The following is an 18,464-nucleotide window of genomic DNA, read 5'->3' as shown; positions in this document are numbered from 1 at the left end:
GAGAGGGAGAATCAGCTTATGGGTGATTCGGGCTACACGTCAATTTCTGAGCTGTGTTCTGTGAGCAGCATGTGCGGTGGGAGCAGCGCGTGTTGTGTGTAATATGTGTGGACAATTAATATTTAGCTCAAAACGCACCGTTTGGTGGTGAGTGTGTGTGGTGTTAAATGTTGTAAGAATATCACTGCTGTATTAAATTAGCGTGTCCCTGATTTTAATATTTATTCCATCCAATAATGGTTTTTGAGGATGAGCGAGTTCACGCCCTTGTTGAAAATTTTGTTAATCAATCCATGGCTAAGAGGGCCACTGGCAAAACTTTTATAATAAAAGAAAATCTAAATTGAACCATAATCATATAATTTTCATGAAGGTTTAAAAGTAAGCTATTAATATAATAAAATAAGTATTAATTGTCAAATGAGAACCATGATACATTGCTAGAATCAGATCATCCACAAAGTCTCCAAGGTCAAGCTCAAGGCGTAACCCCTCGTCTACATATATCATCATCATCCTATAAACTATAACATGGGAAGCACTAAATCTCGCTAATCATAAATAAATGGGATGATTGCTATGAATCATTAGGACGCGCAGATTCGTTGGCTTGGAGTTGGAGAATCACTAAGTACGCTCACCTCCCTCTTCAAAAATGCAAGCGACGCGGAGGCAACTATATAATTGAATCTGTCAACACAACACAAATATTAAATGCAGGCCATCATACTTTCTCATCTAACACAGTAACACTACCAAAATATTAACTCAATGACAATTCAACCACACAAGCATTTAGGTTATCTAAGAAAAAGAATCAAGAAGTAACGACCAAGGAAAGCTAGACTTGAAATGAGGAGCCTTTACCTCTGAGTTATAGAACCTTAATTCTCTTTTATGCTTGTCAGCTCCATCCAACTTCTCAATAGGATTAATGGGGTTCGCAAAATCAACATGAGGTCCCTCTGTTGAGCATATCAGAAACCCAATGACACCACTGTAACCAAGAAAAGAACCCTCAATCGTAAAAAGATTTCACAGGATACATTCAATTCCATAACCAAATCTTGTGTCTGGACTTATGCAATCTAAAGCATAAACAACAAATTTCCCACTTCTCAAAACATCATTAAGTAGAAAATTCAAAGTTTGAACTTAATGATAAAAACAATTGAGATTAATATCGTTTCTGAAGCTGTCAAACTTTAAAAAAAATGATTATCAGTGCAACATTACCTTGGTTATATTGCCAAAACATCAAACAGTTATTTTCCTAAACAAACAACAGAATTTTATAAACTCTTCAAAAATTTCCGAAACGTAAGTGCCAAGTTTATATTGCCGAAACAGAACCATTTGACAATTTAAATATAAGACTGGACGAGCATGTGCACCATCAAATTATTAAAGGATAACTCATGCATGCCAAAACAAAAATCAACATCCACATGAACACTAATCCATCCATAAGTTAGCCACCCATTTTATTCAGTACATGAAATGAATAAATAAAGGGTAAAAGCTTATTTAGTCCTTATATTTTAAGATTAGTATCCATTTAGTCCCTATATTTTAAAAAATGTCTCAAAACGTCCATGTCGTTAAAGTATTGATACTCCTACCGTTACTTTTTATTTCTTTTAGCTTACTTTTATAATGTTACCCTTTTATAATATTTTTTTATTTGGACATTAATAAAAAGAAAATAATTAAATTACCAATTTACCCTAAAAATAAAATTACATTAATTTTTAATTATCAAAAAATTAAATTATTACTTTTTATTTCTTTTGTCTTTCTTTTACAATATTACCCTTTTATAATAATTTTTTTGTTTGGACATTAATAAAAAATAATTAAATAATGTAAAAGTAAGCCAAAATAAATAAAAAGTAATAATTTAATTTTTGAAAATTAAAAATTAATATAATTTTTTTATTTTTTAGGGTTAAATTGGTAATTTAATTTTTTTTTTTGTAGGTTCTATTATTATTATCATAATAATACGTGGATCCCATATATGTATTATTTATATGAAGAATATGTATTTTACATATATGTAAAATAGAGATTGTCGTAATAATAATAAGATTTTTTAAAATTATAGTTAATGTAATTTATGGATAAATAAAATTTATTCACATACTTATTGAAAAAAATCTTGTTATAAACTACAATCAGAATAACTCAGAAAAATTCATAAATATAATAAAAATAATAATAACAACAGTAAGATATCAATAATATTAAGAATTTCGATACTTAAATTTTAATTTGTATTTGAATTGCATCCTAAGTTCATGAATTTAAACCGACAGATGACCTCATCACATATCCAAAAGCATAAATAACCTACAAAACTAGAGAGAGCACAAACAGAGGTCCAATAATAAATAAATGATCGAAGCAGAAACAGCTACCGGTCAAAAAAACTCACCGACCCATCAATTTCAACTCATTTCGGATATTTTTTACCTTGCCATTGACTGCATTTATGAGGCTTGACTAATTTCCTGATTAACTAGACTGTGGCCAATAGCCAAGAGCCAATAGCATTGCTTTACTTGGAAATTTCTTTAACTCTTTGCCCTCTTCATGCCAACATGGCATCAGCTCAGGCGAAGAGGGTTGACCACGCGCCAACATATGATTGATGACATGTCATCATTGGATTGGATCACGCTCCTCACTCGCGTCTCTACCAAAATTTTGAAACTTGCGTGCGGTGCAGTCAGTTCAAAATTCAAAAATTGTGAAAGAAGTTCCATTCGCAAGTATTCGCAGTTCATTAAATATTTTCGACTACTCTCACCAACCAAACTAACAAATTTAATTTTTTTAAAGCGACCTGGGATTTTTTTTTTTTTATTGGGGCTGGGGGATTCGTATCCCAGAGATAAGCACTGAAATTTTCAAAATTTTAACACTCAAATGGGATATTTTTATAAATTCAAAGGAAGTAAGGTCAGAGGTCTTCAAAAATTTTCTAAAGCGACCTGGGACGCAGGCCCGGACTGTTCCTACTATTGCTCAAATTTGTAATGGGCATCGTGACATTGTTCACAAGTTTGGATTTGGATTCTCAACAAGTTCATATTTGTAAGGCTTACATTTATCTTGAGCAATAAGTGTTGATGCTGAAATCTGCTCGCCCTTTGACCGACCAGATTCTTTCACCAACGTTTGTGTTATCTGTTGTTGCTCGTTCACTGGAACTGGAATCGTCCCCCTTCCTCTCAATAGACCTGCGCTCACTAAAAACGGATCAGAGACGCCGGTGGTTTTGCCGGCGTAAACCCTCTGATGCCTAAGTTAGCTCAAGGTGTTTACGGGAAAACAATGTGATTTGGGTTCAAGAAGTTTATCTGAAATTCGTAGGACAATGGTCTGGTTGCAATTTGGCAGCGTTTTCCCTCTCTCCGTTTTTCTGTCCTTTTCTCCGTTGAGTTCCTTTTCTTTTATAGCCGCTGTCCCCACCTTTCCGTTTGCCCTTCATCCCCCCCTTTTTCGGGTAGTGGCAGCCCCTCACGGGACTCTAACCGTTGCATTGTCGCAAACGTGGGGACTTACGTGTCCTTCAACGGTTCTGGGAAAAGCGTAACGGTCGCAATTCTGTGTTCTGTGAAAAGCATAACGGCCGCGATTCTGTGTTCTGGGAAAAGCGTAACGGCCGCGATTCTGTGTTCTGGGAACAGCGTAACGGCCGCGGTTCTGTGGGATCGTGTTCCCGCTTTCTGGGGGACAGGTATCGTTTTCCCTCTCTCCGTTTTTCTGTCCTTTTCTCCGTTGAGTTCCTTTTCTTTTATAGCCGCTGTCCCCACCTTTCCGTTTGCCCTTCATCCCCCCCTTTTTCGGGTAGTGGCAGCCCCTCACGGGACTCTAACCGTTGCATTGTCGCAAACGTGGGGACTTACGTGTCCTTCAACGGTTCTGGGAAAAGCGTAACGGTCGCAATTCTGTGTTCTGTGAAAAGCATAACGGCCGCGATTCTGTGTTCTGGGAACAGCGTAACGGCCGCGGTTCTGTGGGATCGTGTTCCCGCTTTCTGGGGGACAGGTATCGGCTTGGTGTATACCTCTGGTCGGTACATTCCCCTAGCAGGGGTTCCCCTCTGGTCGGTTTATGCTTGTCAGGGGTTCCCCTCTGGTCGGTTTATGCTTGTCCCTGTGTTCGGCTCGTACCATAGGCTGAGGTGATCCACGCCGGGGTGGAAATAATAGCATGACCGACCTGGTGCTTGTATTTACTTAACACGCACAAAGATTCAATTCTACTAGTGAGCAAAAAACACGAGGGACATGATAAGACTTGCAGCCTCTCGGGGCCAAAATTTTGGTTAATGAACCGTAGATTGAGAATGTGCAAATGGATAAGTTCTAACCTCAAGTCGTAACTATTAGTTGCCTGCGCCCCCAACTCAGTCAAAAGGTGCTACACAAATTACATATTTATTGGGAATTTGTTTTTTGTTTTGGTTGTTTGATTGATTGTGTAAGAAGTCAATGTCTTGAGGAACCACAGTGTCTAGATACTTATTAGCACATAAGATAAGCATGCTCTGAACTCCGAAGACTCAGCCACTGAAGTGATGATTTGTGAAGGATTCACCTGTATTTAATTGAAGGAAACTGAAATTAAGCTTCGCTTCATTTATTTAAATTTTCCTTCCCCTTGGTTGATTATGTAAGCCTTAAGCGAGTTGTTTATTAATTTGACGATATACGTATAGAGCCTTACTGAGCTGAAGTACAGGCTATATGTTATTACAATTATTGTATATGGTGATGACGATGAAGTTGATTTTATTTTTTTCAGGTCTCAGCACTCGAATTTAGAGGAAGGAACGCCGAGACTGGTTGCTGGTGTTGAAATGGACAGCATCAGTAGGAGCGAGAGAGAAGCAACAGTATCTGCTTTCCTCACTGTGATCGAAAGCTTGGGTAATGGAGTAAAAACATCTCTTCGGCAGATTCGTAATCTGTCGAGACGTTTCCTGGAAGCTAATTTTTGGCTGATTTATGTGTATTCCATGGTATTTGATCCTGTTTTCTTGTACCTTCCTGTGACCAACGATGACAAAAAGTGCTTCCAATTTGACAAAGATGTTATGACGTTTGGTATTCTTGAACGCACGGTATATGATACACCTTTTTTGATAATTAGAGCTTTACCAATATGGGAGAATTGGCGTCGAAATTGTAGCATATCTCGGTTGCCCGTCTTCCTATTTGATCTCTCCATCATTCTTCCACTCCCACAGGTAAATGTTTGTTCTGTCGTACTTTTTACTTATTTGTTCCAATTAGCCAAGCAAGGGCACGCGCGCACACCTATGGGCGCCCAAACCAATTTATGTTGGATTCCTAGCAAGCACGCATAGGTTGTATTTTTTTTTTCCTTTTCATATGGAATCATATTTCATAATTGATAATTCTATCTTTATGGTGTACAAACTGTTCAGGTGTTGGTGCTTCTAGTTTATAATCGACTAATGAATGTCCGGAAATTTTTCCATGTGATGAACCTTTTTATCGTCCAACATTTGGTAAAGGTTATGCGATTGTATGCATTGATTAAAGAAAGGAATAATTCAAATAAATATACTAAATGGGCCAGATTTACGTTCAATCTCTTTTACCTACATGCTGCTAATGTAAGTTTCCTTGCCTCCCAAGTCTCCAATATATTATATTTCTCTTTACTCTTTTTGGGTAATTTATAATTCCTGATGATCTACTTGATGGTTGTTTAGGTGTTTGGAGCATTATGGTACTTTTTTGCTCTACAAAGAAAGACCGAATGTTGGAGGAAAGCCTGCACAGATTCTACCAAATGCCGTCTCCTTCCTTTGCACTGTGACAACAGTTTAACAAACTACACATTTTCTAATGATTTTTGCTCTACAAAGACTCAAAATGCAACTATCTATGATTTTGGGATATTCTTTGATGCTATTAATTCTGGTGTTATTGAGCAAAACAATTTATTTCTGAGGTTGTTCCCTTGTATTCGATGGAGCCTGCAAAATCTCAGGTTAAGTTGTGGATATACATCATTCTCCTTGTAACAATCTTTGTGCATATGCCTTTCTATGTTTTTGGTGCATATAATTACGCATACGTATTTTTATGTTTTTTTAGCAATTAAACTCAAAAACATTGGTTCTAAATTTCTAATAAATTTACGGGTTTGACTTCCGCAGTTCTTTTGGACAAGGTCTCCCATTCAGTACTAATGTCTGGGAAAACATCTTTGTGATTTCAATTACCATCACTGGAGTAAGGCTGTTTTTCTTCTTGATTGGAAAGGTCCAGGTTGGTGTATCTTTATTTTATGTTATTTTATTTTTTTCTCGTCTGATTCTTGTCTCTTAAAATTGGTTCTTTATGCTTGATTGAGATGAAGCGCAATAAATTTTAATTTTCCATAAACCATTATTCTCGCGCAATGTGCAGTATGAAATGTCAAAAGCAGAGGAGATAAGACAGAAGGTACAAGAAATATACCAGTGGCCGCCCTTTAGAAAGCTCCCTAAGGAACTCCAAAAGAAGGTCAGGAGACATCCGGCATCCAAATTGCGAGGAACCACAGGGGTTGATGTAGAAATGGTGAATAATCTTCCAGAGGACCTCAGAAAGAGCATAAAACAAAACCTCTGCTTAGACCTGCTAAAAAAAGTGAGTAAGAAATCTTTACAACTATACTTGTCCCTCCTACTTGTGAATTTGTGGAACTGACAAAGAAGAGGCTGGCAACATATAAACAGCAATCCGAAAAACTAATGAAAATATTTTCCTATTCTTTAACTCAATCGAATAAACTCAAGGGTAAATGTTTGTAACTATTTGAACTTCTGCATGGTTTTGAAAGCGCAATAGCTAAGGTTCACATCACCTCAATGGAAACTCAAGCCTGACATGTGTTTAGTGATGGGGAATGAATCTCATTTTAGCTGAGATAGTTCTAGATCAATTTTTATTCTCTTCATTCAGAAGCTGAATTTCATTATCAGCATCGAGCCTTCTAGATTATAGTAATGATATTGGATGTATGTTTGTTTAGGTAGAAGAGTTTGGAAACTGGAGTGATTCATCGTTGGAGACACTGTGTGATGTTGTGAAGCCAGTCGTCTTCACAGAGCGCTCTTACATTCTCCAGGAGGGAAACCCAATTGATCAAATGCTCTTCGTGCTGCATGACAAGTTATGGACCTACACTTCCAGGAGCATAGCTGGATCCTCAAGCAATTCTGGTAACCCGAACAACCATCTGGAAGATGGTGACTTTTCTGGAGAAGAACTCATTGCTTGGGCGAAGGCTGACCGCGACTCCTCCAACCTCCCTCTATCAACTAAAACAATTCAAGCACTTACAAAAGTTGAAGCATTTCTTCTTATGGCAGATTATTTGAAGCAGGTGCTTTTGGATATTGATCATTAAGCAAAACAATGCAGCCCGCTGCATACAAGTATTCCGACAAACTAGAAAGAATGCACAAGCGTCCGCGCAATGAACGCCACCATCGCCATCTACAATAATATTTTGGGCATTCAGATCTGGTGCAGCAACTTTAGTATTTTAAGCCTTGTTCGTGATCTTAATTAAGGACCTATCTCAAGAATAAATTTGGACGAGAGTATTTTGAGTGAGATATTAGAAATCGATGCCTGGAACAGTTGATGTGTATAAATAAAGCTAGCAAAACTCCCCTACAGTGTTAATTATATATATTTTTATATACTAATTTCAAGTTCGGATTGCAGTATGGAACAAAGTTTTCACGTTTCCACCGACATTTCATTTTGTTCCATTTTAAAATCACACTAATTTGAATATAATGCGTCCCTGATTTTAATATTTATTCCATATTATAATGGTTTTTGAGGATGAGCTCGTTGAAAATTTCGTTAATCGAGCCAGTGCTGAGATGGCCACTAGCAAAACTACTATAATAAAATAAAATCTAAATTCACCCATAATCATATGACTTTCATCGAGTTTAAAAGTAAGCTATTAAAATAAGTGGTCATGTGTTATTAATTGTCAAATTAGGGATGGCAAAAATCCTCACGGGGATGGGTACCCTCGGGGATTTTCCCCATTCGGGGAGGGTACGGGGATAATTTTATACCCAATTTTTTTTTCGGGGAGGGGACGGGGAAAATTTTTTACCCAACTTTTTATTCGGGGAGGGGACGGGGATGAGGTGGAATCCCCATCCCCTACCCATTTCCCCATTTTAATTTTTAATTTTATTTTTATTTTTAAAATTACTAATAAATAAATAACAAAATTATAAATATTGTTAAAAATAATAAATATCAAAATAGTTGTATGTTGGGAAAGTGGTCACCCTTTGCCGGGAATTAGTTGAAGAGTATTAATTGAAGTTTTCACCAACTGTTTATTGCTTTGATTATACTGGTAGTAGTTCTTCTACTAGATCTACAGGGGATTCTTATAAGAAAGCAACCAAATGGATGACAGGTTTTAATGATTATGTAAACAATGGAGATTGTGCAGTTGTTGCAGATGAATTAGATTCATATTTGGATGAGAAAGTTATATCTCGGATGGAAGATTTTAATATTTTGAGTTGGTGGAAGACAAATGCTAATAGGTATCCTACATTAGCTCGAATTGCTAGAGATATTTTGGCAATTCCAATTACAACAGTTGCTTCTGAATCAGCTTTTAACACTAGTGGTAGAGTTGTGAGCTCATACCATAACAAACTTCATCCAAGCACATTGGAGGCCTTAATGTGCTGTCAAAGTTGGTTACGAGCTTACAATAGCGGTATGAGTTTATTTTAATATGATTAATTTAAAATCGAAAATAAAAAATGTATTAGACTATTAATTATTCGGGGACCGGGGACCCTCGGGGATCCCCTGTTATTATTCGGGGAGGGGATGGGGATTCTCTCAAGCAATTTTGACGGGGACGGGGAGGGGACGGGGACATATGCAAAACATCGGGGATGGGTATGGGGAGATTGGTCCCCTCCCCTCCCCTCCCCATTGCCATCCTTATGTCAAATGAGACCCATCAGACATTGCTAGAATTAAATCATCAACAAAGTATCGAAGGTCAAGGTCAAGGCGTAACCCCTGGTCTACATATATCATAATCACCCTATAAACTATAACACGGGAAGCAGTAAATCTCGCTCGTCAAGAAATCATGTGACGATTGGTATGAATCATTAGGAGACGCATATTCGTTGACTTGGAGTTGGAGAATCACCAAGTACGCTCACCTCCCTCTTCAAAAATGCAGGCAATGCAAAGGCAGCTGAGTGAATCTGTCAACACAACACGAATATTAAATGCAACCCATCATACTTTCACATCTAATACTACCAAAATATTAACTCAATGTTAATACAGCCATACAAGCATTTAGTTTATCTAAGAAAAGGAGTCGAGAAGCAATGACCAAGGAAAGCTACGCTTGAAATGAGGAGCCTCGTTTACCTCCGAGTTATAGAACCTTAGTTCTCTTTTATGCTTGTCAGCTCCCTCCAACTTCTCAATAGGATTAATGGGGTTCACAAAATCAACATGAGGTCCCTCTGTTGAGCATATCAGAAACCCAATGATACCACTGTAACCAAGAAAAGAACAAAAAAAGATTTAACGGCATACATTCAATTCGATAATCAAATCTTGTGTCTGGACTAATGCTATCTAAAGCATAAACAACAAACTTCCCACTTCTCAAAACATCACTAGGTAGAAAATTCAAAGTTTCAACTCAATGATAAAAATGATCCCTAATATTAAGATTAGTATTGAACTAGTAGAGATGTTTCTGAAGCTGTCAAACTTCAAAAAATTGATTATCGAGAGATTAATAGAAGAACTACAGATATCAATAGAACCGAGCACAACATTACCTTGGGTATGTTGGGACACTTGCCCAAGCATAATGTACAGAACCCTTAAATGTTTCACGACAAATAGAAATCATGTCCTCAATAAGGTGAGTATGAAGCCACATACTTTCTGCCATGTTACAGAGGACACCTCCAGGCCTTAATGCTTTAGCAATTGTGTCAAAAAATGGCTTCTCTACAAGCTCTTGAGCAGGACCTAAATCAGGAAGGGAAAAATGCAACTATAATCAACTTTCAAGTTAACAGAAGTCAGCTGAGTACGATATAAATATTTAATATTAACCTACCGGGCTGCATATTCAGAGGAAATATAAATATCCTTTGCCAATGCAGTCCCAAGGAAAAATAAACATGAAAATGGCTTAACGCTGGACTTTGGTGATATCTAAACATTACAGAGAAAATTGAACCATAATAGAGCAGATAATGCAGACACACCTACAGGGTCTGATGAATCAACAATAATTGCATCATATTTCCCTCTGGGCACTTGCCGTAGGAATTCAACAGCTGCAAACACAATGAACATGGGATCGACAACCAGACATGTACTTCAATTCTACAGAAATCCATAAATGAGTATTAGAACTGTAGATATGGGACAAGTATATTGTTCATGCATACCATCACCAATGTGCAGTCGTACACGAGGATCCTCAAAACCAACAGCTAGCTCAGGAAAATACTTTTTAGAAACCTACATTAAAAGAAATTATCACAACAGTTAAGGAAAACCTACGCAATAGCATATTACAAGAAAAGATGTATAAATAACTACTTACATCTATAACCATCTTATCAATCTCACATATATCAATAAGCTCAACAGAGTCGTGACGAGAAATCTCCCTAAGAACACCACCATCACCACCACCAACAACTAGAACCTAGATCATACATTACAATAGTGTAAGCCAATCAATGAAAAGAGAACATTGATCATGCAAACATATGAGGGCAGGAAACACACTCACCATACCAGTCTCACATCTTAATGTATGTTACATGAAATCTCTTAACTTACAAAGAAGATTACAAGAAAAAGGCAATGAAAAAAAAAAATCAACACAAACATACATAGTTTCATAAGTAAAAGATAATACTGCAAAAGTTATTGGATATTACGGTTTTCGGAGATGGAATCGAACAAAGGGGAAGATGAGCTATCATCTCCTGGTAAGCACATTCATCTTTCTCCGTTAGTTGAACAATTCCATCAAGAACAAGCACTTTCCCATATGCCAATGACTGCAATAAAAAAAAGTGGGGGAAAAAACACCTCATATGTTTGAACAAACAGACGGACAAAATGTGAGAAAAAGTAGAAAGGCAAGGCAAACAACCAATAACAAGCCAGATCTATCTGAACAATCTAGTAAGAAGAGGAAAATGTCAAACCTCAAAAACCAGGACCTCTTGGTACTCAGACTTTCCCTTGAATAAAATTTCTTTTACTTTCAATGAATGGGCCTCTCCTGCAAATGAACATGAACAACATATGGAACATACGTGGTGCAGCAAGCGGTATGCTAAAGATAAAAACAAAGATGCTTATTAACTAAACAGGTAAATATTTACAATAAAAACAGTTCTCTTGTAAAGAGAGACATATAAACAAGCAATTTTTCTCGTTAAGTGAGCATAAGAAACTGTGTCTAATAAAGTTGTCCAACATTGACCTTATATGTCTTCATTCCACATAGAAAAAAGTGTATAAATTTGCCAGAGTTTTTTTTCACATATAATCAACATCTTATGATTTAGTTTCAATAAACAACAATCTAAAAAAAGGGGGAGAAAGAGAGAGAGAGAACAAAAGGTAATTATGAACAAAAGGTAATCATGAGCTACCTGGTCCACAACTAAAGTGTATTTAGTCCATTATTTATTAATACAAATACTCGTAGTTTCTTATAAAATAATAATAATAATTTATGAAGCTTCCTAGTACTTAGGAAGAGGTTTAGCACCTAGATGCCAAGTAGAAATGGCTTTGTAGGCGAACCAAAATGGGAAGGATTAGATGATAGAGAAAACCAAACCATGAGAGTAAAACCCACCTGGCCACATTGGATTGTTGAAGTACATTGTTTTGCCAGTTTTATCTGAAATAGAGAAAATTAGGAAAGTTAATGAATCAATGATGACATCCATATGTTTGAACAACCAACATGCAAATGCGTTTACAACTAAACAAAAAATGAAAAAAAAAAATTGGACTTGAAAAAAAATTGTAGATAATAACCAGAGGTAGACTGAGATTCTGAAAACCACCCAGAAACAACAGTGGAGTGGCATTTGGCATCAAGCTCTGGGGCTGAAGCCCTTGCTTTCAAGCAACAAGAAGGGATTGCCCCCGCTGAACCATTCTTGTTACTCTCCTTCCCATCCATAGTCTTCTGGCATCCCAAACCTTTTCCTTCGCCGCCCTCCATATATGATCTTTTTCTGCTGTAGCTCCAGCCTCTACATTTGAAGATACAGTCATAAGGTATTGTGAAGAGAATTTCAACAGTTCATATCAATCAAACAAAGAAAACACACTTAAGAGAAATCTCTGCTTCTGCAGTAAATTGAAGAATCCATTTCTAGCAGTTCAGAATTTCATTAAAACATAATTGAAATATAAATTCAAAAGGAAAAAAGCCAACAAAGAGAAGAAGGCAAATGCTCGAGTGGAAACTACTAGAAGGACCATCACACAAACGGCAGACAGCAGCCCTTAATTAGCAACCAAACCCATTAACAAGAGTGGGAAGTGAAGTCTTATCCCAATTAAAGTTTGATAACCAAACTTAAGTCAGAGAGACATTGCTTTTACAAAAAATAAAAACACATCCAAATTCTTTTGATAAAATAAACAAATAAATAATTAATTAGCTCAGTGACACAACATTAACTGATCCCAGCCTAGAAATAACAAAAATTTTCAAATCCTTTTGCAACCTTAAATAATCCCAGCAACCAAATTACTAACAAATTTCTATGTTCCTTTTCTCATCGCGCAAAGTAAACTCAATATTATTTTAACCAAAAAAAAAGTCAAGACTCAACTATCTCACGTTAGGCAAAAATAACTTTTTAAAATAAAAAATAAATAAATAAATCGCTTGCTGCAGGAAAAAAAAAAATTAATAGAAGATAATAAAACGAACTTGTCATTAGCTTAAAATACTAAACTCAAAATGCTCTATCACCACACACATAAAATTCTATTTTTCTATTCGGCGTGGGGTTTACTTACAGAGAAGAAATTTCCATAAACGGAAATAATCATATAGGCATAAATTGAGTAATTCAAAATCAAGTAAAATAAGAAGCAGATATAAAATAAATGAATCACATTTTGCTTGCCAGAGTGATTAATTACATTATAAACAAAAAATAAAACTCAAGAAATAGCTAAAACTTCATATGGATAGCAAAGATATGAGAAACAAAATAAATAAAGATTAAAAAAAAAAAAAAAAGGCTTGCCTGGCGTTAACGACAGTGAGAGTGAGATTGATTAAGCGACACCGTATCCGTGGAGAACAAAGGAATGAGAGCGGGAAACACAAATAAAGCAAAAATGAAACAAATTAAAAAAAGAAAAACCGGTTTTGCTTCTTTTTGTTTTATTTATTTTTTTTCTCCAGGTTTTGCTTTTGCTTGGACGGTAATGGCGTGTGCTAATGCCGTATCAATATATATACACACAGAGACGCCTTGATTTCTTTTTTTCTTCTTTTTAATTGTTTTGAACTTTATGTCTCATTTTTTTTCTCTGTGAAATGACGTCTGTGCCCATCGTCTATCATTGCATGGTAAGTACGTTTGTTCTAGATTCCTCTTTCTTTATCGAGCCGATTTTCAAACTATGCTCATCACATGTACGACCAAGTCATTAAGGGGCAAACAATACAACTTTTTTTTTTATTGGTAATAAATTTTTTGTTCCTGATATTTTTCATGACATGTATGTCGTAAAAATGATGAATTATATGCAACATTATTAATATTATCGTTATTAATAATAAAAAAAAAGTGTTACGGACGATATAAAATTTGTGATCAATATATTGTGAGTGGGTGGTGGTACGTGTATTCACTTTATAAATTTATTGAGACTATCTACATTTGAGTGTATATTACACAGTTTAAATATTTATTTTTATAAATATTGAGGAATTTTTACCCCACCTAAAAATCAATGAAAAAAAAGTCCATTCCATAGCTACCTAAGTTTAAATCAGGAGAGAAATATTTTCTTTCTTATAAGGGGATTTCAATGCGCTACTCTTCACATGACTTCTCGTGGTAAGTGAAGCTTCGATGTGGATTTTTAGTTGAATATAATAGATGTCTTTTCAGCCCAATATTGTCATCGAATCCAAAAGAATGATTATTACATTAATTATGCAATAATAAGCTTGATTGGGTTTTGTGTGAAACTACCACTATTGGTTGCATATAATATACATATATTTGTACGTTATTTATTAAAACGTGTGTAACATCGATGAAAAGATCTTTGATTCCATGAATAATAAAGGGAGGGCTTAAGTTACGTTTAATGTAACTTACGCCCTCTCCCAGTGGTACTGTTGCTGTAAGAGGGGTAAGTTACGTTAAACGTAATTTAGTTCCAGTCATAATACAAATATTTTGCTAAGAAATTTCTCACTCTCTCTCTCTCTCTCCCTCTATATATAGAAAATTTTAAGTGTTGTGTTTTCATATCTTTCTTAATATGAGCATGCAAATAAATTATATAATTTAATAAAATTAATATTAAGTTTATTATAAAGACATGTAATTCAATAGCATTTGAACTAATTCTATTAAATTATTTGATTTAATAGTGTATTCGCATGAAAAGAAAAAATGAAAACACTCACATAAGATAAAGACTATATATAGTGAGAGAGAGAAGACTATAATAAGAAATTTCTAACTCTATTAAAATTAGAAACAAAGTAAAAAAAAAAATTAATACATTACTAAACAAAAATATTTACACCACATTGGAATTTGTCTTTTTAACTCATTCTCATAAGGAATTCTTGAATTGAATATTATTCTGTATATTCATAATATAATTATGCTATTGCTTAAATAAATAAAGGAATTTCGGAATTTCGTTTATCACTCTAAACTAGCAAGTGAATAAATAAGCATTTTTTTATGTAGACATTAAAAGTAGCTAATCAAAGAAAGTAAATATATACTTCTTCTTTTTTGGGGGGGAAAGGAAGTAAATATATGTTTAATTACATACAAACAATGATAATTGCAGATCATGATATTGGTGATCGCAGAGATCATTAATAAGATTGATTGCATCATGATTGTTTTCCTTTACCTTCAACCTCATTCACTGCATGCACTTATAACATTTATTTTAAAATCAATAAGCACATAAAAAAAATTGATTAAAAAAGTATCTTACAGTCCTAGTAAAGCATGAAAACAGATGCCCATCGTCTATCATTATATATACATAGAGGCGCTTTAATTTCCTTTATTTTTTTTTTAAATTCTAATTGTTTTGAGTTTTATTCTCATTTTCTTTGTGAAATGACATATATGCCCACCGTCTATCATTTCATGGTAAATATGTTTGTTCTAGATTCCTCTATGTTGTTCGAGCCGATTTTCAAAGACGTGTGCGACCAAGTCATTTAAGGGGCAAATACTACACTTTCTTTTTCTCTTTTTTCTTTTTAATTATTGGTAATAAATTTTTGGTTATTAACATTTTCGTGGCATGCATGTTGCAGAAATGATATGTTACATGTAGAATTATTAATATTATCCTTATTATAAAAAATATATATATGTTACGGGCGATATATATAAAATTTGTGGTGAATGCATGGTGAGTGAGAGGTGGTATGTGTATTTACTTCACAAATTTATTGAGACTATCTAAATTAGAGTGTCCATTAGACAGTTTAAATATTTATTTTGTTATAAATATTGAGGAATTTTTACTCCACCTATAAATCAATGAAAAAAGCGTCCACATCTACCTAATTTTAAATCAGGAGAGAAATTTTTTTCAAGGAGGGGACTTCAATTGGCTACTCTCACATGATTTTTCGTGGTGAGTGAACTTTCGATGTGATTTTTAGTTGCTTTCCAGCCCATTTTTGTCATCGAACACGAAAGAATGATTATTAATTTATGTAATAATAAGCTTGATCGCGTTGCATGCGAAACTACTACGATTGGTTGCATATAATATACATACTCGTACGTTATTTATTAAAACGTGTGTAACATCCGTGAAAAAATCTTTAATTCCATAAACAACACAAAATACAAAATATTTTGTCAAGAAATTAACTATGTTAAATAGCGCGCACACGCACACACACACACATATATATAGGGTGAAAAATTTTTAGGTACGGTGCCTTTATATATATATATATTTTAATATGATCTTGCTATCAAGTTATATAGTTTTATAGAATTAGTGTGTTAAGTTTACCATAAAATCAAATAATTTAATAGTATATCTAAACTGACTTAATTACACTATATGCCTTAATAAGAGTATCCCCAAGAAAGAATGATTATATATATAAAGTAAACTACAATCAAGGATTTTTTACAATATTAAAATTAGAAACAAACTAAAAAAAAATTAAAACTCACAGATTTTAATACACTTCTAAGAAAAATATTTTCAATATAATGGAATTTGTCTTTTTTAACTTATTGTGATCAGGAATCCCTATTTCTTAAATTCTTAGATAAATAAATAAAGGAATTTCGTTTATCATTCTAAACTAGCAAGTGAATAAATAAGCATTTTTAATGTATAGACATTAAAAGTAGCTAATCAAGGAAACTAAATATACACTTAATTATATACAAACTATGAAAATTGCAGATCATGATATTGGTGATCGCAAAGATCATTAATAAAATTGATTGCACCATGATTGTTTCCTTTACCTTCACCCTCATTAATTACAGTTAAAACATTTATTTTAAAATTAATAAACACGTAAAAAAAATTAATTAAAAAAGTATCTTATCGTCCTAGTAAAGCACGAAAACAGATGCTGTATTCATAATCTGATGAATCATATTCTCCCCAAACCTTATAGTATATTTTATAGAATAAGATGGGGTTTGAATGCTCATTTTCATGCTTCTTTATTATAAGAAAAAAGCAAATAGAACATTTACTAACTTTAAATGAGCAAGGCAGCGCATCAATTTTTCTAGTGCCTAATTAATTAATTCAGTCATTGTATCATCTTTTATTTTGGCTTATCATAAAGAAGATGCCTCTGATTATATCCTTTCGGAACAAATTTCTTTTCTTTTTTTTTTCAGTTGATATTTATAATGTAAAGCGATGTGCTTTAACAAAAGAGCCTCCGCACGCCCCATATATAATATAATTTTTATAGTAGGAATTTTTCAAAGTGGATCAAGGACTGGTTCTTATCACAATCCATTGCCTCATTGGCTCATCATATGAGGCTGGTCCATAGAACTCGATATAACTAGTAAGATTTGAGCACGTGTTTCTGCATTATTTATTAATGATATGCGATTCCCACCTGGCATCAGAAACAAAAATGAGCTCGACTCATTGCTGTGGGGGGTTAATTTGATATTATATAAAAACAAATCTTATTAACTCACATTTAAAAACTAATTCGATCGTAATTACGAAGGTCGCCACAAGATAATTATAAAAAGATAATTTTAACTTTTGTGTTATCATCACCAAACGTTATTAACAAGTCTGTCTCATTTGTCGACAACGATCAGCACGCTCTCTTTTTGCTGTCACTTCCAATCTTTTGGCTAGAGAACAAGTAGGAGCATTGTGTAATGTTAAAGCTCGCGAGAGCTATCACTTTCATTTTCATGGCTCTGTTTCTGATCAACTGTGCACGGACCCCGCTGTTTAAAGCCTTGACTAATAAAAGCTCTTGATATCGACTTGACACGTGTGTGATGCATATGCCCTTTTCTTCCTCTTTTTCTTTTTCAGTTTTTTTTTTTTTGTGTATAATGCGTTATTGGTGATAGTTAAGAGATAGCTTGTCAAAATCACTCAAATCCACATCCGATGAGATGATTTAGACAAAACGTATAATGATAAATTAATTAAGGGTTTCGTTACGATGAAGTTGTTTTAAAGTTAAGCACTCTTTTATATTTATACTATTAGGGTTATAATAAATTTTTTATTATTTATTATTTTATGTGTGTAGTTAAGATTTATACTCTATCGTAAATTTGTTCTAACATAACCATAACCATTAATTAATTAAGCACGATCATCTCTTGGCGCTATTTTTTTTATAATTAATTAATTAAGCACGAAATATAATTCTATAAAGGTATAAAAAGTAGTCAAATTACTAAAATTGTCAAAGAATTTCATTTTTTTCTTTTGAAAAAAAGGGTTCTAATAACGTGTATGGTCTGGAATCCGATCGAATTTGAAAGTTTCTTTTAGTCAAATATTTTATTCTAAATAATATGCTCTCTTCTGTTTCTCATCCTCATCCTTTTTTTTTTCAAAGTATTAGAAAAAGTCAGATTC

At 34.3% G+C, this 18,464-nt stretch overlaps 2 protein-coding genes across 6 annotated transcripts; one reads left to right on the top strand and one right to left on the bottom strand.

The window, feature by feature from the left end:
• Positions 1 to 2,896: 2,896 nt before the first annotated feature.
• On the top strand, positions 2,897 to 7,724 carry LOC112495461 (cyclic nucleotide-gated ion channel 1-like). Of its 4 annotated transcripts, XM_052433323.1 has the most exons (8): positions 2,898 to 3,745; positions 4,057 to 4,428; positions 4,816 to 5,260; positions 5,462 to 5,653; positions 5,753 to 6,033; positions 6,203 to 6,314; positions 6,456 to 6,677; positions 7,063 to 7,724. In XM_052433323.1, exons 3-8 carry the CDS (start codon positions 4,871 to 4,873, stop codon positions 7,438 to 7,440), a joined length of 1,575 nt encoding a protein of 524 aa, XP_052289283.1. In that variant the 5' UTR covers positions 2,898 to 3,745; positions 4,057 to 4,428; positions 4,816 to 4,870; the 3' UTR covers positions 7,441 to 7,724. The 4 variants fall into 4 exon arrangements, with proteins under 4 accessions (XP_052289284.1, XP_052289283.1, XP_024947974.2 ...); XM_052433324.1 differs by lacking the exon at positions 4,057 to 4,428 and having other exon boundaries at positions 2,897 to 3,745; XM_025092206.2 differs by lacking the exon at positions 2,898 to 3,745 and having other exon boundaries at positions 3,756 to 4,428.
• Positions 7,725 to 9,032: 1,308 nt separating this feature from the next.
• On the bottom strand, positions 9,033 to 13,603 carry LOC102621922 (spermine synthase). 2 transcript variants are annotated; one of them, XM_006490454.4, is made up of 11 exons: positions 13,379 to 13,602; positions 12,147 to 12,367; positions 11,962 to 12,006; positions 11,300 to 11,376; positions 11,027 to 11,149; positions 10,684 to 10,788; positions 10,526 to 10,598; positions 10,340 to 10,411; positions 9,902 to 10,097; positions 9,480 to 9,609; positions 9,033 to 9,307 (listed from the first exon to the last, which is right to left on the bottom strand). In XM_006490454.4, exons 2-11 carry the CDS (start codon positions 12,334 to 12,336, stop codon positions 9,209 to 9,211), a joined length of 1,110 nt encoding a protein of 369 aa, XP_006490517.1. In that variant the 5' UTR covers positions 12,337 to 12,367; positions 13,379 to 13,602; the 3' UTR covers positions 9,033 to 9,208. The 2 variants fall into 2 exon arrangements, with proteins under 2 accessions (XP_006490517.1, XP_015389563.1); XM_015534077.3 differs by lacking the exon at positions 10,684 to 10,788 and having other exon boundaries at positions 13,379 to 13,603.
• Between the last annotated feature and the right edge of the window lie 4,861 nt (positions 13,604 to 18,464).

The sequence above is a fragment of the Citrus sinensis genome, chromosome 9 (assembly GCF_022201045.2).
Source record: "Citrus sinensis cultivar Valencia sweet orange chromosome 9, DVS_A1.0, whole genome shotgun sequence".
NCBI lineage: Eukaryota > Viridiplantae > Streptophyta > Magnoliopsida > Sapindales > Rutaceae > Citrus > Citrus sinensis.
This window is presented reverse-complemented; position numbering and strand designations above follow the sequence as displayed.

Excerpts from the sequence above, each read along its gene's own strand:
- LOC112495461 (XM_025092205.2), top strand. Across the intron at positions 5,261-5,461 it reads TCATTCTTCCACTCCCACAG|GTGTTGGTGCTTCTAGTTTA; the intron begins GTAAATGTTTGT and ends CAAACTGTTCAG. Across the intron at positions 5,654-5,752 it reads TTTACCTACATGCTGCTAAT|GTGTTTGGAGCATTATGGTA; the intron begins GTAAGTTTCCTT and ends ATGGTTGTTTAG.
- LOC102621922 (XM_006490454.4), bottom strand. The coding sequence starts at position 12,336 with ATGGAGGGCGGCGAAGGAAAAGGTTTGGGATGCCAGAAGACTATGGAT. Across the intron at positions 10,599-10,683 it reads TTGATAAGATGGTTATAGAT|GTTTCTAAAAAGTATTTTCC; the intron begins GTAAGTAGTTAT and ends CTTTTAATGTAG. Across the intron at positions 10,412-10,525 it reads ACGACTGCACATTGGTGATG|CTGTTGAATTCCTACGGCAA; the intron begins GTATGCATGAAC and ends TTGTGTTTGCAG.